The sequence below is a fragment of the Leuciscus leuciscus genome (assembly GCF_965113295.1).
Source record: "Leuciscus leuciscus genome assembly, chromosome: 4".
Lineage (NCBI taxonomy): Eukaryota > Metazoa > Chordata > Actinopteri > Cypriniformes > Leuciscidae > Leuciscus > Leuciscus leuciscus.
The window spans coordinates 20,700,208-20,721,014 of record NC_138728.1 but is presented as its reverse complement, the minus strand read 5'-3'; the positions used below and the strand labels follow the sequence as shown (position 1 = coordinate 20,721,014).

Genomic DNA, 20,807 nt, shown 5'->3' with positions numbered 1-20,807 from the left:
GAGCTCCCTGTCTCCCAGTCAGAAAATATCTTTCCTGGGCACAGAACCGGACTCACTATCCATGATAGCGCGACTATCACAACAGCGCGCGGTAGACATTCGACGCACAGCGAACTCTTTTCGCTGCGGCGCGTCTGTCCCGCTCAAGAGATTTCAGAAGATGCTAGGTCTCATGGCCTCAGCATCGTCAGTGCTCCAGCTGGGTCTGCTCCGCATGCGCCCGCTGCAGTTTTGGCTGAAAGCGCGAGTCCCACGCGAAGCGTGGGCACCCGGTTTGCTTCGCCTCAGGGTCAATCAGAAATGTTACAGCTCTGAAACCCTGGAAAGCGAACGACTGGTACCAATCAGGTGTAAGCCTGGGGACTTCCCCGAGGGTGAAAGTGGTGTCCACGGACGCGTCCACCTCGGGATGGGGAGCGCTGCTCGAGGGCAGACCGTTCTTCGGCCAGTGGTCAGAACGGGAGAAGCTCCTGCACATAAACTGCCTCGAAATGCTGGCAGTAGACAACGCACTGACGCGTTTTGTCCCCAAATAAAAGGTCACCACGTCTTGGTCCGTTCGGACAACATGTCTGTGGTGTCCTACATAAATCGCCAGGGCGGCATCAGATCCGAGAAACTGTACAGGCTGGCAGAACGCCTCCTGGTATGGGCTCAGTGCAACCTGCGCTCGCTCAGAGCAGCGCACGTGCCAGGGATCATGAATATAGGACCAGACAGACTGTCCAGGAACAATGTTCCGGCAGGCGAATGGTCTCTACACCCACAGACAGTCCAACTGCTGTGGAAGAAATTCGGCAGAGCGGAAGTGGACCTGTTTGCGTCTCAAGAAAACGCTCACTGTCAAGAATTTTTCTCCAAGAGCAGGAGCGCGCTGGCCCATGTGTGGCCCCGCCGCCCGCTCTATGCTTTTCCCCCCGTCTCTCTCCTGCCTCAGGTGATAGAACGGATCAGGGAAGAAGGATGCTCAGTACTGCTGGTAGCACCGTTCTGGAAAAACCAACCTTGGTTCCCAGCCGTGATGCAGTTAGCAAGTACTGCCCCGTGGCCAGTACCAGTGAGGAGAGATCTCCTCTCACAGGCCCGCGGCTCGATCTGGCATCCTCACCCGGAACTATGGTCCCTTCATGTCTGGGCCATCAACGGGTACATGTTGGACTCCCTAAAGGAGTATTAAACACGATCACGCAGGCTAGAGCTCCGTCTACAAGACGACTCTATTCTTCGAAATGGTCAGTGTTTTCGGGCTGGTGCACAGCCCGTGGTGTGTCACCCACAAACTGTGATGTGACGGAGGTGCTTTCCTTCCTACAAGAGCTGTTGGATGGGGGCAGGGCCCCCTCCACGCTCAAAGTTTATGTGGCGGCTATAGCAGCGTTCTCAGAAACAACGCTTGGTCAGTCAATAGGAAGGAACGATTTAGTCATCCGCTTCCTTAGAGGAGCTAAGAGACTGAATCCTCCCAGACCTCCCTCAGTCCCCGTATGGGACCTTTCTACGGTTCTGGAAGCCATGAAAGGTGCGCCATTTGAGCCTTTACAGTCAATCAATTTGAAACACCTGTCTTTCAAAACGGTGTTTTTGCTGGCTCTCGCTTCAGTGAAGCGCATAGGGGATCTGCACGCGCTCTCTGTGAGCGCGGCGTGCATGGAGTTTGGGCCCAATGACTCAAAAGTTATACTCAAACCTAAGCACGGTTATGTTCCAAAATCCCTCAACACACCGTTTAGGGCGCAGATTATCTCTCTGTCAGCCCTACCGGTCCCTGATGAGGAAAGAGACGCGAGCCTCCTTTGCCCAGTCAGGGCATTACGAGCTTATGTGTCTCGCTCGTCTGTTTTCAGACAGACGGAACAGCTCTTTGTTTCGTTTAGCGGACGTTCTAAGGGACTAGCCGCGTCGAAACAGAGCCTATCCAGATGGATAGTTGATGCTATAGCGCTGGCATACGCCTCCAAGGGCATGCAGTGCCCTTTGGGTGTCAGAGCGCATTCCACAAGAGGCATGGCCTCTTCGTGGGCCTGGTCAAGTGGGATTGCCTTGCAAGATATTTGTATGGCGGCAGGCTGGGCCTCCCCGTCTACATTTATAAGGTTTTATAACCTAGAGGTTCCCGCCCTGCAGGCCAGGCTGCTGTCGGTCTAAACTACCAGTATTATCTGACCTGATGCGTTCAGCTCAGAATGCTGCGTTTACTGAGCACAGCTCAATTTTCGACAGTTTAAAGCTGGGCAAACTGTGTAAGACCCACATTTTTTCCCATCAGTTCAGGCCGTACCCCGCCCTGTCTGTATGATGAAATTTGCGTCCCTTCGACGCTACTTTATGTGGAAAAGTGAGGCTGCACCCCTCCTTCTTCCCGGACTCTCTGTGAGTTCACTGAGTGATTGTGCACTATATGTACCCCGGGCTTTCGCCCTTGGGTCTTTGGTGTCAGATCTCAGCATGCACGGCGTTTTACACTGGGTCCCCTAGCGTAAGATATCTTACGCAGTACGAGAGACCTCTCGTAAGAGAACGTACTCGGTTACTAACGTAACCTCGGTTCTCTCTAGAAGAGGGAACGAGTACTGCGTATCTTGCCGTGCATGCACACGCTCTGGTTGCTTCGATGATGAAAAACCAGATAATAGCTGCCTGCGAGCGATATTTATAGGCCTAGACCACGCCCATTTCGGCGGGACGTGACGCAGCGGGCGCGAAGTGCCCTGATTGGGTCTGACGTCACGCCAGGCCTCGCTCGATAGGCTGCTGCAGTTGCCGCAGAGCAGCCAATAGGCGCGCGAGCTGTCTCGCCTATGTCTGCATTGCTGCTGCAACGCGTTTTGCATTATTACAAAATTAAGGATAATTTTTGGCTTCAATATCTCGCGGAAAAGGATTTTCCCCTAGCGTAAGATATCTTACGCAGTACTCGTTCCCTCTTCTAGAGAGAACCGAGGTTACGTTAGTAACCGAGTACGTTAATAGGCTAGATGCAGATTATTTTTTTACAATTATTACAACAAAAATATATTTAAAAATGACTTTTGTATTATTATTTTTGTTTATGTTTTGGAGTAGGTAAAATCAAACGTTTCTCCAAATGAAAAAAAAAAAAATCTAATAGCCTAAAATACTTGGCTATTGCCCGCCACTATACGTAAAGGACAAGCGGGACAAGCAGTCAGTTGAATCTTATTTTATTTAGACACGTTTTCGACTTTAACAACAGCGAGTGAAAATTCTTGCAGTTTTATTGCACTTAAGTACTGCCTACCAGCCCATTCTCGAGTTATTTGCTTTAATTACTGGGCCGAGACAGCAACTGTTTGAAAGATATAAATAAAGGGATTCAGTTCATAACCAGCAGACAAGCGGTCAGTTGGTGGAGACGGCAAGAGCGCGCTAGTTGTTTCTTCTGAAATACCCCGTTCTCCCATTGTTCAGTGTTCTATTTGACTCGAGGTAAACCTATCCTCGAATCTCTGCTTACTTTTCATTTTTAACTTTCTAATTTTATTTTATTTAGACACGTTTTGACTTTAACAACAGCGAGTGAAAATGATTGCAGTTTTATTGCACTTAAGTACTGCCTACCAGCAGCTACCATCGACTCTACCTGCGCGACTCCACCGAGCAAGGACACCAGAAAGGCACTTAAGTATCTCCTTCTCCCTTTCCTTTCCCACTTTTATCTTATTTTCACCTTACTCAACATGTGCTTTCTATACTCCTACCACTGCTATGCTGATGACACACAGCTCTTCTTCTCATTTCAACCAGATGATCCCACAGTAGCTGCACGGATCTCAAGCTGTCTGGCGGACATCTCGACATGGATGAAGGAACATCACCTGCAGCTCAACCTGGCAAAGACTGAGCTTCTCGTCCTCCCTGCCAATCCGTCTCTACAGCACGACTTCACTATCCAGCTAGAATCATCATCAATCACCCCATCAAGGTCGGTCAGAAATCTTGGAGTGATATTGGATGACCAGCCGCAAGACTATGCCGAACTAGTTATTTAAAACACTTACATCAGGTTGTTTTAAAGATAAAGATAAAAAGGAGTGAATCAAATATAATACTTTATGAAAGCCAAAATAGTACAGAAAAATAATGGCTCAAGAACATTTACCTGCCATTTACGTTTGTTGCCATACATACTGCATTTTTTACTTACAAGCACTTGTACATACAAAACATCTTGAGATAACATAACTTGACTTAACATCAGCCAAACACACACACGCGTCTGGCAAGGGTTTGTACTAGTCCCTCTCAAAAATGTTTGGAAAACTGCAAATGTATAGTTTGTCTTCCACTTTGATACACATGCATTTACCCTGAAGGCAACTAACAGGAACTAATTCTGTCTTGGATGATTCCCAGCATTGCACAATGGAAATGTGTGGAACAAAACCACAAGGTTGTGGTAGTGGAAATACGGGAGCTACCTTAAATGTTGTTAATAATAATGCTATGTGATCATCCGTGTCAGAGAAAGAAATAATTTTATCGATTACCCCACATGTTCCATCTGATAGTTTCACATAGCTTTCATCTCGTCTCTGAGATAGGGTGTAGTCTCTGCTAGTATACACCAGACCACCTTTGATCATGCGCTTGTGCACTACAACTTCATCAGGTATGCACACGCGAGAGGCACAGAAGGCAGCCCGTTCTTCTTGTGTAACAACATGCACGCTCCCATTGTCAAGTAGCGTAGTATTGTCACATTTGACAGTATTTTGGACCCTTGGGTACTTGTTCAAATCAGAACAGAACCGTAACACCTCTTCTTTCACTGTGTACTTGGATGAGAAGTAAGGAATTGATCTAAACAGAAGAAACTTGGTAACTATCTGATTAGCCACTCCTTTTGTTCCTTTTACCAAAGTCAGGAGTTTGCCATTTGCATTCTCGAAAGGAAATGCAGAATGTGTCCACAATGGGCCCCACAACTTGACTGACTTGGCAAGATGACTGAGAAGGTGAATGTTAAATGTCATCTGTGACTCGCCATATAAAATCTGAAACCTGAACATGAAGTCAAGCAACAAGATCTCAGCTCTGTTGATTTCACAAGGTTTTAGTTCATCCTTCAGTAGCAGATAAATGGCTGATACAAGTAGGCCAAGATGTTGCAAGTACTTTTGGGGAAGAAGTCCTTCAAGACATGGTAGGCTGTAGAACAGGAGCCAGGATCGCCACTCAGAGGCTTTCCAGTGCACCCTATCTGACAACCCTCTAGGCAGTCGAGTAATCAGGTGTGGAGGTTGGATACCAACAATTCTAGCATCGATCTCTCTCAAAGTGGCAGGTCTGCCTACATAATATGGCTGTGTGGATGAAGAACTTTCAACCAGGAGTCTAGTAATCTGTCTTGAAACATTTACATTTACATTTACATTTATTCATTTAGCTGACGCTTTTATACAAAGCGACTTACAATTGCTATATATGTCAGAGGTCGCACACCTCTGGAGCAACTAGGGGTTAAGTGTCTTGCTCAGGGACACATTGGTGTCTCACAGTGGATTCGAACCCGGGTCTCTCACGCCAAAGGCATGTGTCTTATCCATTGCGCCACCACCCCTGAAACCCCCAGTAAGACTGCATGCATGTAGTCTGGGACAAAACCCCAGACAACATCAAAGTATGGCAAGTTGATTAGTGGAGAAGGACCCTTTACGCCCCTAATATTTGTCCCACCTTCTACAGCCAACTCCATATCCCTAACCATTTCCTCATTTGTTCTGTCACAATATTCTTCTTCTGAAACTGGATACTTTACTACCCTATCAACCAGCTTCCCAGGATGCAGACAGAATCCGCAGCCATGATATCCATTAAATTGGGTAGTGTTTTGCATCAGCGGTCTCGCTTTGGAATCAACACTACAACAGAGGCCAACTATTTTGCTGTTAATAACGGACCCTTCTTTATGCCATGTGACACCAGTGTCAGCTAGGGTCTTGGCCTGGTCCACAAATGACTTGAGAAAGATTTCCATCACAGGCTCTTTTGGCCCAAACCAAAGGCCAGCAAGCAATACATTCTTAAACCTAAGTTCAGGGGGAAGCTCATTGATCATTATGTGGATGGGCCATATAGAGAACTTTGAAGAATTAAACACAGGGCTTCCATCTGAGTTGAATATGTATGATAGGTTGTGAGAATCTGAGAGGATCTGATTTGGGCCAGACAAATGTCTGTACTTCTCCCCATCATAGATGTCTGACAACATCTCATTATGACTCTTTTGCCTATCAAACCTATAATTCAAATGGGCACTTGCTTCTGTGCTTTCAAGCAGAGTCTGAATTTGTGGGGCAAGAGGAACATTGATAAAGAAGTTACCTCCATTCATAGAACCAGAATCAAAAGTGCTGCCACATGATCCACATTCATCAATTTGTTTTTCACTGATTTCCTGGACTGTTCCTATGTTGAAGTAAATTTTTTTGCAGTAGAACTGAAATTCTACTCCCTCACAACTGTTTTTAAACACTCTGTAAAAAAGATACTTGGATCGAGGTACAACCTCTTGCCCAAACAATTTATTGATCAACTGCAGTAAATCATGTAACTGGCAACCAGTTATTTTATGCTTTGCTGCATGGCTCATAATCATGAGCATGGCCTCAGCTTTTGTGGTAGTTCCTGTGGCAGTCAAAGCAGTGTCCATGTCAGGCTGTAGGTCAATCACTGACAGGGGATCAGGAGTGTTCTGCTTCGTGCTGCCTGTCCTATGGTCTATCTCAGACTCTGACTCTGTTCCACTGCATGCCTCTAAAAAAGCAACATCTCTGTTAAAGGTATTGTTGTGTGTAGGTCTGCTCATACACATATGCACGTAGGTTCATAGTTATATATTTTTTAAAGTACAGACTTGAGCCTGGTGCAATGTCTACCTCACTACTGTACTCATCTGTCATCAGTTCAGCTGTTTTCCATTGACCATTCTGACAATAATGTTATAGTTATGTTACAATCATGACATCCGTGTTACAATCATGAAATCTATGTAACAATCATGACATCTATGTAACAATCATGAAACAGTTGTATTTTTATAAACTTTTGTTAACAAAGATTAATAAATACTGTAACAAATTAGATCAAAAGGTTTTTAATGTCAAGAGAAACATTTCAGTCAATTGTTTTTAAAACTTGTGACTATAGTGTACATTATAAATGTTTATTAGAACAAGCTAAACTAGTACTCACATGTGTTTCTGAAGGTCTGCTTGAGCCTGGTACAATGTCTACCTCACTACTGTACTCATCTGTCATCAGTTCAGATAATTTGCATATGGAGTTAATTGTTGTTATCGTGGCTTCACTTTCTGGACCATTCTGACAATAATGTTACAGTTATGTTACAATCATGACATTGCACTGACAGCAAGAGGGACTGTGAATAATTGTACTTCATCTGACTCTGTAGCTGCCTGTTTCCATGCTTATTTTTTTGAATGTGTAACTTTATGGCCTTTTATAGCTTTCAATACATCAGGAAAACAGATCACAAAACTTTCACATACCACAAATGGTGTACTCAACATTGAATGGCTGCTCTGTATGCTCTCCGTCTCACTGTTCTGTATGCTGTCTCTCTCACTCTCTCTGTTCTGTATGCTGTTTGTCTCACTCCCTGCCTCTGAGAGCATATCTATTAAAAATACCATAAGCAACAAGAAAAAAACAAGCTGAAGAAATCTCATATATACAAATATGTAAATATATCACAAATAATGTATTTTATAATATTTAAATAACCTTCTACAAAAAAATTAAATGACAAAGAAATATGAAACGTATGACCACTATCTCTGTTTCACTGTTAATACTTTTATTTAACAGGTATATGTTGTGTGAGGACTTTTATTTTGATATCTGATGAGAATTCTTCTCCTTTTCTCTGGGTTTTTATTTATTTATTTGTCTATTAAAAATCAAAAGTTATTCTTCAGTAAGTATGTCAGACTTTGCTGGATCACCTCCGTCCTATGTACTAGCGTTTTTATTTACATTTTTTAATAATCAAATGTATTCAAATAATCGGGACAATCCTACTGGATAATAAGCGTGACTACGGTACCTGTTTCATTGGCTGTTTGGCTCTCTTCCTCGTCAACATCAACACCTGGCCTGTCATATCGACACAGTGTCTGGCGAGGTATCTTTGTCTTACTTTGAGGTTCCAGGTATAGCTTATATTTTTGCCTATTTCTACGCATATTTGTCCCAAAAAATAAATAATGATGAAAAAAGTGCTCGAGACGAGATGTTGATCACGTCAAAAGGGGGCGGAGCTTAGCTTGCGCGTGACAGAGTGCCAACTGAAATAACGGTATAATAATTTAAACTGATCTGCCCGCTAACCACCCTTTTTACTTTTTCTGTCAGGTAAGTGTCATTAATACTTTTCATTCCTGTTATTTTCGATGCAATATTTACTTTTCTGTCCTGTCAGCTATTGAGGTAGACTAACGTTAAGCTAACATATAGGTCCAGCGGGCCGATGGCGGCCCACCAGTGGCAAAGTTGGCGGCCCACTGGCGTTTTGCTCATCGTTATTCCAGCGAACCACCTTCCCGACAGTGGTCCGCTACCGAGCCGCTGGTTCATAATAAGTGTTTTCTGGCGGACCACGGTCGGTCCACGGTTTAGACTGTTGGTCCAGATTGGTCGGGTTGCCGATGGTGTTCGCCGGAGGTCCGACCGTGTCAAGCCGCTGACTTTTTGCCGCCCAAAAAATGCTGGTTGACCGCCAGCCATTGTTAGCTGATAACGTACGTAATGTTAAAGGCTGACACAGACAGCATGCAAGTAGTCAAATAAGTTACCGAATTAATTTCAGTCAATGTCTTGCCCAGTATTCACGTATACAGTTGATTGAGAATATAATGTCTTAAGTGAACGTAAACCGGTAAACAATCCGATATGTTATCCGTGCTTTAGGTCGACAGCAGCCTTATAAACATGCTATTTCATTTGTTTTATTTGACCTTTTTGTCATGTTTCTTGTAATTTGGTTATTTGCATTCTAGTGAAACAGAGAGCAAGGTAGTGGCTTGCAACAGAGAGTGGCTGCAAGGTAATTATTCACAAATAAGACATTTTGTATTGCTAATACAAATTAATTGAAATAAAATGTGTTTTTATTAATTGTCATTTGTCTTGTATGTTAGCATGTTTGCCTACGTCCGGTATATCGATGACAACATCCGACAGATAGTGCCCTTGGACAACATAAAAGGCTTCTGTCCAAAAGATGTGAAAGATTTTGAAACAAAGAAAAAATACAGTATTTTGTGGAAGAAATCGCCAGAGGACCAGGGGCAATACTACAAAGCACAGATATTAAAATTGGCTGGTAGGTATTTAAAGCTACACTACACCCCCTAATTGTATCTTAATTTTAAGTATATCAGTCAAAATATTTGTTGCACTGCTCTAAACATAGATGTGGGTATTACAGTTACTGTTACAAAAGATTCTTAAACAACCACTAACATCTTTAACATCTTTGGCGACAAACAACTGTAGTTATTTTTGTGTGAGTTTTTTTTGTTGGTTTGTTGTTACTTGTATTTGTTTCTTTCTTCTATTCTTCAGAATCTGAAGAGGAATTAAAGCGTGAGCGAATCTCAATACCTCCACTCAACAGTGATGAGGAAGACTGGTCATCTACCAAAAGCTCCACGAATCCATCTGTAAGCTATGTAATGCATCTCTTAATTAATACAATTGAGTGCATTATTGCTGCACATTTTTCAGCAGCGTAGTTCCGGAGGTAGTTTTTTCATAAATTTATCCCATAGGGATTAGTGTTGTCACGATACCAAAATTATTGTTTCGATACCGATACCAAGTCAAGTATTGCGATTTCGATACTTTTTCAATACTTTTCCTGAAAAGGAAGAAACACTCTCAAATATCATTGTTGTGATTTATTTTAAAATCGGGACAACATTCTAATCATATAACACTCTAATAAATGAACATATGAACAGCAGATTAAACATTTGAACAAAATATGAAATATCAAAATATCAAAAATAAATTAGAGCAATGACATTCAAGGTAAAAAAATAATAAATTTAGCAGCATTATCTCAGTTATCATAAGAAACGTAAGAGTTACCGGTTATAACTTTATCTTGATTCTGATTCTTTAAAGTAAAAAAGATGACTGAAAAAGTAGAATTAAATTAAATACATTTATGGTAAGATTACTACATTTTATTTAATTAAACGCATTTATGGTGAAATTACTACATTTTCAGGTCAATCTGTGTTAATTTTGACCACAAAACATGCGCTGTCACTTTAATTCAGCGCGTGCAGCACAGCAGAAATAGACTCTGTGCTGAAACGATCTCTGCACTGCTGTATACGCATCGCCGGACTGCAACCGCGTGCAGTGTGAAAGCTCTGACCTGTTAACATGGGTACGGATAAAAATACGCACCGCATACCCACTGCAAACGGAGTATGTGTGAAACGGGCGTCACTTGCGCTCGCACATGCAGCCATCTCGCTGTAGTGTTTGTCACATGACAGCTGCAGCTTCTTTGCTGCGTGCGTGAGGATAAAAAACACAGACGTCCATAGGGAGGCATGCGTTGCACACACGAACAAGAAATACATCTCTTACAAGTCTGGAACGCTGTCATTCTTAGAAGTATCGATACTAATAAATTTAGGAATCGTGACGTTTTTAATTTCCGAGAATCGCAATACTTTTGAAGTATCGGTGCACCGTGCAACACTAATAGGGATTTAAAAAATAGTCTCCATTAAAGTGTTGTAAGTCATGAACCAAACCAATCAAAGCTATGAGGTTAATCACAAATTCTGCTGTAAAAAAAATATTTTTTTGTTTATTTTATAGTGTGACAAGAGAAATGACCTGACAAAAAAAAAGCCAGCAGTCCAAAGCATACAAAAACGGAAAACTTTAATGGAAATCCTAAAAGAAAAGAAAAAAGTTGTCCAGAGCAGTTACGAAACACACAATGAGTATGTCCCCTTGGATGTACACAAGGAACTGCAAGACAAGTACTACAACATCAGAAAAAGGATGCGAGAGGAGGAGATGAGTAATGAAGAAAAAGAGAAGAAAATTAAATGTTTAAAAGAAGAGAATAGGGACACGAAAGCTGAACTGCAGCAACTAAGGCGGTTAAACCTTCATCTCCAAGAGGAGCTCTTCCAAAACAAAAAAAGTGAGCATTTTCAAACTGGTTGGCTATTAATTTAACATAGATCTTAGATCATCATATGTCCTTAGAAAGAATTGGACACTTTTAAATGCAACTTATAGCCTGTGATTTTTACACTTTTATTGCAACAAAACTATTAAAAGTGTTGCTTAATCTGATATTACAGTAACACAAAAGGAGCCACAGTCCTCTTCTGCAGGCCACACTCCACTCCCACAGCAGCCAGTTCACGGTCCAGAAGAACCAGCAGAGGAGCAAACGGCTATAATACTCAAACGTGAGCATTTTAAAACTGTTTGACTATTAATTTTACATGCATGTTTTTAAAGTTCTTAGAAAGAATTGGACACATTCAAATGTAAGTTATAGGCGGTGATTGATTAAAAAAAACTAATATAGTTATCATTCTTGGTGTGAATGGGCCTTTACTCTGATATTACAGTAACACAAAAGGAGCCACAGTCCTCTTCTGCAGGCCAGACTCCACTCCCACAGCAGCCAGTTCACGGTCCAGAAGAACCAGCAGAGGAGCAGAGCATAAGACACAGGGATGACAAAGTATTTCGTAGACTGTAAAACACAAACTCTAAATATTCCTATCATTTTAATTAGGGATGTCCCGATACCACTTTTTGCAGAACGAGTCCGATACCGATACTTTGATTTTTGGTACTTGCCGATACCGATACCGTAACCGATCCAGGGCCTGAATTTCGTTTTGGAAAATGGGGGGGGAAATCCCCCCTTAGGTGATTCTTATGGGGGGGAATTTTTAATTTGAGGGGGGAGTTTAGACTTTTTTTTATTATTATTATTACATTTATCTCGCCTAAATGTATGCTCACTCATTGCATTTTTACAATGGGGTAATTTTGTTCTTAAGAATTTACACAACACAAGGAAGCTTGATTTCAATATTTGAATTAAATTGAAAAAAGTAGCACAAATATATACAATAAAGATATAGATAAAGATACCAATAAAGAGAAATAAAGAGAAAAGTTTTTGCTTAGGTCTAACACTAGTATTCAGAAATACTACAGAGACTGAATAAAGTAATCAAATGTAAAATAACACTGGGTAGTATTTTAGTCCTGACTAAATAAATTACACAGGCTATTAATCCTGATTCCTTCAAATGAAAGCTATGTTTTGTTGTTTTAACAACCAAATTAATGACAGACACATATGGCTGCTGTCCCTTTAAGAGCTAGTGCACGGATCCTGTGTTCATTATTCGGTTGCTAAGTCGTGACGTAACCACTCCGATAATACTCTTTCCGGGTCCAAAGTCCAGGTCCTCTCTACCTACCTACCGCTTTCGCTAGTGTTTTGGTTATTATTGAGTGTTTTTACAATGCCGCAGTGCTGTGTCCCGTGTCCCGAGCTAACTCACTTCAACCTCGTAAATCTTCTTTTTCACTGATGCCTGGACTCTACCCTTAATTATGCCACCTGAGTGATGAGCTACACTAACCACTCTGTTGGTGTTAAAGGAATTTAAACCCTTTTTGACCGCCAAGGGTGCCTCACTAAGAAGGACGTGATCGTAAATAAATTTACAGGTTCCACCATTGTTATTTCTGGACGAGAGGAGCGCTTGGACCCGGAAAAGGCTAAACGTCACGCGTGACGTCAGACTTAACAATCGGATACGGTCAAGTGCGATTTATGCTTAAGACATAACCGACTGTGTTTAGAGGATACTCACCAAGACCGAAAATTGACATAATTTTCGCATGTTTTTGACTGTTAAAGCGATATAATCCACGAAAAATAACTTTTGTTACCCGCAAGCTGTTTGTGAGGCGGCTTTACTCTATGTATGTGTGCAGAGAAAAAAAACATCTCTCAGTTTTTACATAATTTTGTGTGAATTCGTCCGTACAAGCGCAATACGTGAAAGACAATTTAAATCAGTATTCGTGCGCTGAGACGCTGGTTTGCGGGGCGCGCGCTTCGGATGTTTGCGTTCATGGAACCTCTTGACCTGCACACGTCCTGTAATAATGTAGGGAACCACGCGTTATACTTAAAATCAGGAATTTTTATGAGTACGAGTATATGAGGACAGTATCGTCCCGATCCCCGATGCCAGTATCGGTATCGGGACATCCCTAATTTTAATGCAAAGCAGGGGAGTCTCGAGAAGCCAGGTTATCTAGTTTATCCCTGTATACCCTTACAACATTTTTTATTCAGGTGTGGTATTAGTATTCTTATTTTAAACTAGGGCTGCACGATTAATCACAATGAAACAGCGCGGTAGTCATGCATTATAAATTCATAATACAATTTTTCTGGATCTCATGAAGTCATAATGTTCCTCATTTAAATAATACCCAACCACGAAATACGCAAAAAAGTACATACTTCTCCAGCCATCGTGGCCAAGAGTCAAGGCCACGGAGGCCAGTCCTACATGACTCCTCAAACTACCTGCATCGCCATGGCCCCCTGAGTTACCTGCTACCTATTGGTGCCAAGTAATCCGTAAAACCAATATAATGCAGGGATGCAAACAGTGCGCTTTTCGGCGCCTCCCGCTTTTTTCGCGTCAGTTTGGGTGACTTGGGTCTGAGAGTGTCTGATTATAATTTCACAAAGTCATCTGAAGCCATTCCACAGCTTAATGTGAGGGTCAGAAGTCTATTTACATCATTAAATTAAAGTTTACAGAAACTCGTTTTCCCTCCTCTGTGGCTGTCAATCATTCTCCATTCAGTATTCAAACAGCGCGCGCGCCTCGTCCGGTTACAGCAGGATGCACGGTAAAACTCTCTCCAATGTGCGCATTTAAGTGCAGCGCAGCGCTGCACACTGTGACTCCATGTTGCTTTGAGCACATCATTCTGCATCCGTGATGCGCATACGCGCTTTGTGCGCTCTGTTTTGAAGCGTTTCATATTATCATGGTTTTGCGCACTGAAAGATTATTTAAAGCCTATATTTTTTATACCTAGCCTGCACAATACATTTAAAATAAGCATAATTTAATTGTATATTATTTCTGTGTAGTGTAGGCTATATAAATATATAGGCCTACACTTCTGAATTCTTGACATTCATACAAAATTGTGAAATGTATGATTGCCTGATTGAATTTTATAAGAGTACTAATAGTAATTTGTTTTTATTAACATGTTTAGATTTTATAAAATTACTGTGCAGATTTTCTCAAGAATTACTTTTTGCTGCTGATTTATATACTCACTAATTTTAATAAAAATACATAATACATTTATGTAATATTTAAAGGTGTTAACTGTAATCTTACACTGCAAAATGATAACTTACAAAGGATTAAATTCATCACAATTATGTAAGTAGCTGGATATTTGCCGCGGGGCGAGGGCTTCGATAACCTCTCTCTTTTTTGACCATACATGTGTTTGCATCCCTGATAATGGTTGACCTCTACTTTTAAATGAGCTAAAATGGTCTTATGCATATTATAATTTTTTTTTCAGGATCTAGGACATGGAGTCCTGATACCCACAGGAAAGTGGGATGTCGTGAGGAGATTAGAGGGGGACTCAAAATTCTGCAAGAGCTTGGCTGTAGTCATATGGGGTACCACAGTCCTCAAACAGAGGAGCGTTACGGGGATGAAATGTAACGCAATAAAAACGGCTGAGGCAAAACCACCTCTGAGTCCAGAAAAAATCTCAGCTATCAAAGGTAAAACTGTCAAATTTAGCTATAATTAAATCTCAACACAAGACACTAGGGCTGTAATCTCCCAGTTGACTAGTCAATTAATTGGTACGTTCTTGATTTTTCTAACGTCATTTTTTGTCGATTTTTAGTAGAAGTTTCTGGACTTCAGTCGACCAAGATTTTCTTTGGTTGATTACGGCCCTACAAGACACATTATAGACCTTATGTAGCCCTGCCCCTTTTCAGCACTGCACTCTTTGTCTTTTGTCTTCCGGTCTGTATTTTCACAGCGATCTTGCGCATTTATTAATGATTTATTGTCATTCCATTATCACATTGTACACGAAACACTTTGTATTTACAAATTATTTGGTAAATCATTAGTCATGATCAGTACTTGAAGTAAAAAATTTATTTATTTATTTGTGTGTGTGTGTGTGTGTGTGTGTGTGTGTGTGTGTGTGTGTGTGTGTGTGTGTGTGTGTGTGTGTGTGTGTGTGTGTGTGTGTGTGTGTGTGTGTGTTCTAAACAGAGTGTCTGTCTCAGAGGCTGGAGGAAAGGGGTCACACCTCAGAGGAAATAAATAAGCGCCTCCTAAGTGTACGGAAATACCTGGCTGAGAAGATCAGTGATATAAACAGGACAAAAACCATCAGTGGTAAGTATCTAAATACCCATTTCTTAAGTAAGGGATAATGTATAGCGAGGCGGTTGTTATAGCGAATACAACCCTGTCTTGAATCAGCCTGATGGGGTTGTATTGCAATGACCTATTATCCAACTGCGTGAGACTTTTGTGTGCATGTGCTTGTCAAATAATGTCAAACATTTTGTTAAAGCTTATAACATCTTTGACAAAATAAAAAAAACAACAACACAAGTTTGTGAGTGTGTGCATCTGTGAGTGTAGTGTAGAGAACAAGTTCTGACGTTCGAACAAATCCTGTTAAGTTTTCTGATTTGTATTGTTCATTATTTTTTATAAATTATTTATTGTTCTGACAGCTCAGGTCCCTTTAAAAAAAATAAAAAAAATATATACATCTTTTTGTGCACTTTATTTAAAAAAAGCCTATATATTTGGCAGATGTAAAGCATATATGTATGTTTTTTTGTGTTAGTCCACTTATTTTATTTTATTTTATTTTATTACTTTAACAGCTCAGGGATGTTCAAGGAGCAACCTGTTGTTTGTGCACTTTCGGGAGATTTTTTGCACTGTAAATTTGCACTGTCAGTTCTGTTTTTGAATAAAGGGTTGAAAATTTATACTTTTTTTATCCAATTCATCGATTAATAATTTTAAAAAATCGACAGATTAATTACTTATTAAAAGACTCGTTAGTTGCAGCCCTAGAAATGTTTTCTAATAATATCTTTGTAGATTTCTATGTTCATCATTTCATTGGGTAACTGTTGAGCAGCTTTTTTTGTTGAAAGCTTGACCACTTTCTTTGACACATCAGTTCCTACACTTCTTGAGTGCTTGAGTAGTGTTGTAAAATGGGTGGTTCGGGTCCTCATGATTGGCTGAATTGCTTTTCTAAGCCACTGTAAAACTCTTAAAACATAACAAACACCTGGGACCTCGTTACATCATTAGCCCCTTTCACACATAGTCCTCACTGGTGAATTACTGTTAAAGGGTTAGTTCACCCAAAAATGAAAATTCTGTCAGTAATTACTCTCCCTCATGTTGTTCCAACCCCGTAAGACCTTCGTTCATCTTCGGAACACAAATTAAGATATTTTTGATGAAATCTGAGAGCTGATCACTTCTCCATAGGCTGCTAGTTGGCCCAAACTTGCTGGCCCAGAAAAGTTATTAAAGAGATCGTTAATATAGTCCAAGTGACTACAGTGGCTCAATCTTAAGTATATCAAGCGACGAGAATACTTTTTGTGCGCAAAAACAAACAAAAATAACAACTTTATTCCACTATTCATTTCCTTCTCTCTGGGCCTCGTAGTGTTTTTGCGCTGCGCGTCTGTGTTACACGTCACCACGTAGGCTCACTATTGGCCAACGCTTGTCATGTGTGTGATGCGTGATGACGTATAACACAGACGCGCAGCGCAAAAACACTACGAGGCCCAGAGAGAAGGAAATGAATAGTGGAATAAAGTCGTTATTTTTGTTTGTTTTTGCGCACAAAAAGTATTCTCGTCGCTTGATATACTTAAGATTGAGCCACTGTAGTCACTTGGACTATATTAACGATCTCTTTAATAACTTTTCTGGGCCAGCAAGTTTGGGCCAACTAGCAGCCTATGGAGAAGTGATCAGCACTCAGATTTCATCAAAAATATCTTAATTTGTGTTCCGAAGATGAACGAAGGCCTTACGCGGTTGGAACAACATGAGGGAGAGTAATTACTGACAGAATTTTCATTTTTGGGTGAACTAACCCTTTAAGAGATCGTGTGTGAACAGGACTTTTTTTTAAATACTGGTAAATCAGTTTAGCCAAATAGCCAATTTACCTATTTATTTATTTATCACACAATTGATTTCGGTGCATCCTAGTTGAACTATCTGTTTTATAATTTAAAACCTACACCTGGAGAAGATTAAATAAAAGATGACTAATGCTGAACTTTAAATGACTAGTGGACAAAGTTTACAAAGATCTTGAATCTGCTCAAAGTACGCCCAAAGATGTTGGATGAATATATATAAATATATAATGTATGAATAATCTTATATACTGGTAATGTGGTTTAAGAGGTACATTGTCCTAATGAATTCTCCTTCTTTTTGCAGGTCTAATCAGTCAGCCCCAGTGAAGCCACACAATGTGTTAATGTAAAAAAAACTGAATTAATTAATAAAAATGTAATATTAATATTTTGTGTCAGATGTTTATTTCCAGCTGGGTTGAGTAAAAAAGCAGGTCTTAATACTGTATATAATTTGTATGTCAGGTGCATGTTCTTTTTGTAAAACAAAACCTGAGCTGTAAGCTATTGAAAAGTTGGTGTGAAGTGTATATCAATTGTGTATAATAGTAGTTATAATTCAAATTAATTTATAAAAAATATAATTAATGTCCTGATTATTAACAGCTAAAAGCATTAAACCTACAAATCTTAACCAATACAAAACTGTAATGGAAACCATTAAATATGTGCAATTCAAGACCAATACAAATTTGTAATGAAACCATCAGAACCAATACAAAACTGTAATGGAAACCATTAAAATACAGACCAATACAAATTTGTAATGGAAACCCTTAAAACCAATAAATCCTAATGGAATATGGCCCAAAACACACTACGTAATGGACTCCACTTGGTAATGGTTTTAATGGTTAACAGCTGATGGTTTGTAATGGTTTTGTAGTGGAAACCATTAGCAATTCTGTAATGGTTTCTATTGTTTTTTTCAGCAGGGAACATAAGATACTGGTAAGCCTTACCAGTGTTGTGATCATTTTTAAGGCACTCTACGTTTTTAAAATAAATATTGTAACAATAATAATAATAGTTTAAAGTATAAATAACATAAAAAGACCAGACCCCTCGACGCCCGTGAAACTTTTCTCCCTAAACAGCAAGCTAACGTTACTTCTACAGCCTACACACAGCAATATAAACAACATTTATGCATGCTCTCTTCACGTCGTTCTTGTAAAATAATAATAATAAGTAAACAAACATCAAAAGCACTTCGCTGAGAATGAAACACAGCTTACCAGCAGCCGCAGAGTTGAAGATATCCTCTGGTAGTGCGCGTAGCCGCGCGAAATTAAAAAATGCGCGTGCAGCGTGAGGAATCGTCCCGGTTGAGTTCGTCAGGTGAAAGGTCATCATGTGGGTCATTTTATTTACCGATAAATTATTATTTGTTAATTTTACTAATAGTTAGATTGGGCAGGCATCCACAAAAGGGCATTTAATTACAAAAAAAGGAGAGGAAATTTTGCTTTGACAAAAGGGAACTTTGGGCACCAAGGGGCACAAGGGCAGGTGCTCGAGCGCCGGTAGTCTTCAGGGTCACGGAGGCACACAAGCCTCCCCACCACGACAAGGTAGCAACAACAGGGGAGGGTTTTTTTGGTGTGTTTTTTATCTTTTTTTTTAAATCTTTTTTTTCAACCTGGATCCTCCACCCTTCTCTGTGGCTCTTGGTTCTGGCACCCCCTATATCAGTTCCTGGTTTGTTCTTTGCTTAGTTCTTCCCCTCTCGGTCATATTCATATTCAGGCAACTGTGAGTTTGTGCAGCTAGTACCACGACATTCTCCGCAAATGGCAGTGCAAGGGAGTCCATGTTTTTTGCATGTGCATCTCTTTGTGCTGCAGTCTTTCTTGCAACTACAGCGGACTACATCTAGTATTTCTGGTGGTGCCGCAGGCTGATCGGTCATTATTGGCATAAATCTCCCATCCAAAACATGCCACCCCCAGTCTTTTGGGTCCACACGTTCACTTCCCCCTTTCCACTCCATCATTTGGTAAAAGACCCGAATTTGCAGCTGTTGACGTCGGAGGGAGAGTTTGAGGTTCCACTGGAGATGAGTTCTGAGTTACTTTATCACAGAATCGCCTGTATCTCATCATATCCAGTGATTCATCTTTTTCGCCCCCATACAGTGATACTAGAGCTTTTTCACCTGCTGCAATGATGATGCCTTTTCCCACATTTTCCTGTGACTGGCTGAACACCTTAGCTTGTTCGAGAAAGCTAGTGTCATTCTTTACTTTTTCAGTGCCATTCCCTTTCCTATGCCAAATAGACGAGACGTAGAATCACAGCCTAAAATGGCATGGATAAAGAGGAGATTGTCACACACTTTGGGACCAAGTACGGTGCTTTATGCACCATATCCGTCTTGTTTTTGTTGCTTTTTTTGGTTCTGGTGCCAGAAACAGCTCCTGTGCATTCAGATCAGCATGATGCAACAAGAGTACTAACAAGTCTGTGTCATCACCTACTAAGACTGTGTCTTTTGTTCTGGCAGAGGCAATGGCAGTTTGGACAATGAGCACATCTGATGATTCAAACAAAGCAAGCGGGTGACTGCAGAGTTCATACTTGAACTGTGATGGCAAATCTTCACAACGGTCTATCACTGCTACAAGCCGCTGGAATAACAGCTGTGGATCCACTACCACTGTCTCTCCTTTGATCTTGACAGTTGATCTAGATGCAAGTGTCACTGCTTGGTCAGCTTTCCTGAAGGTGAATTCCTCCACTGGTTTCCCTACCATAGACTCCAAAATCTTGCACCCAGTTTCCCTTGATTTCTCAAAATTGACTCCCTGCTGGGCTGTCATACCATTAGCAATGTTGTGCAGGGAAGGGTTCTCAGTGAATGGGTCTTTCTCTTTGAGATAGGTGACCAGGGCAAGAGTGTCACTGACATCTCTAGTCTGCCTTGCCTTGGACAGGTCTTTATGTTGGTCACTGGTCTCATATGAGACACCCGTGAAGGACTGCATAGCATTGTTGATGTTTGCACATGCTGGCATTGAGAGGACCCACACCAAGCGTTGAGTCTCTGTAAATCCTTTTCCTCTTGTTAAGCCTCCATGTGTTTTTACACTTCTCATGAGCACCTGCTCAATAATGAGATCAGTGGACAGTCCAGCCCAATACCTGTTGCTCCGCCTCACTACGTGAAATCCCTCCTCAAATTTCTTGTGGACATCTGGATGTGTTTCAGGTAGGGCTGTCATCATTTGCAGGTATACATAGGCTGACTTTGCATATAGTCTGTGTCCAGAAGCGGCAAAGTAGGGTAGCATATCATGAACACACTGAAGGTGCAATCTCCAGTTGCCTGTCCTCTCAGCTTTGATGAAGTTTCTCAGAATATCAATCATGTCCATTGTACTGCAGCCAAAGCTGTGCTGTCCTCATATGCATTGTTTCCTTCTTGTTGTTGAGTGCACTCTGGATTCTCTCCAAAACCTCAGCAGAA

General features: G+C 41.0%; 2 protein-coding genes across 2 annotated transcripts; both read left to right on the top strand.

Moving 5' to 3' along the window:
* The first annotated feature begins 379 nt into the window (after positions 1 to 379).
* On the top strand, positions 380 to 2,158 carry LOC309496516 (uncharacterized protein). The gene is made up of 2 exons (XM_082166498.1): positions 380 to 451; positions 863 to 2,158. Exon 2 carries the CDS (start codon positions 964 to 966, stop codon positions 2,143 to 2,145), a length of 1,182 nt encoding a protein of 393 aa, XP_082022624.1. The 5' UTR covers positions 380 to 451; positions 863 to 963; the 3' UTR covers positions 2,146 to 2,158.
* A 5,750-nt stretch (positions 2,159 to 7,908) lies between these two features.
* On the top strand, positions 7,909 to 17,769 carry LOC309495997 (uncharacterized protein). The gene is made up of 10 exons (XM_082165911.1): positions 7,909 to 8,397; positions 9,042 to 9,088; positions 9,183 to 9,367; positions 9,610 to 9,707; positions 10,888 to 11,221; positions 11,385 to 11,495; positions 11,661 to 11,776; positions 14,689 to 14,899; positions 15,411 to 15,536; positions 17,643 to 17,769. Exons 3-10 carry the CDS (start codon positions 9,184 to 9,186, stop codon positions 17,663 to 17,665), a joined length of 1,203 nt encoding a protein of 400 aa, XP_082022037.1. The 5' UTR covers positions 7,909 to 8,397; positions 9,042 to 9,088; position 9,183; the 3' UTR covers positions 17,666 to 17,769.
* Positions 17,770 to 20,807: the final 3,038 nt, after the last annotated feature.

Bases quoted from the DNA above. Each gene is read 5' to 3' on its own strand.
- LOC309496516 (XM_082166498.1), top strand. From the start codon at position 964: ATGCTCAGTACTGCTGGTAGCACCGTTCTGGAAAAACCAACCTTGGTT.
- LOC309495997 (XM_082165911.1), top strand. From the start codon at position 9,184: ATGTTTGCCTACGTCCGGTATATCGATGACAACATCCGACAGATAGTG. The intron at 9,368-9,609 runs GTAGGTATTTAA...TCTATTCTTCAG, and splicing joins ACAGATATTAAAATTGGCTG to AATCTGAAGAGGAATTAAAG. The intron at 15,537-17,642 runs GTAAGTATCTAA...TTCTTTTTGCAG, and splicing joins CAGGACAAAAACCATCAGTG to GTCTAATCAGTCAGCCCCAG.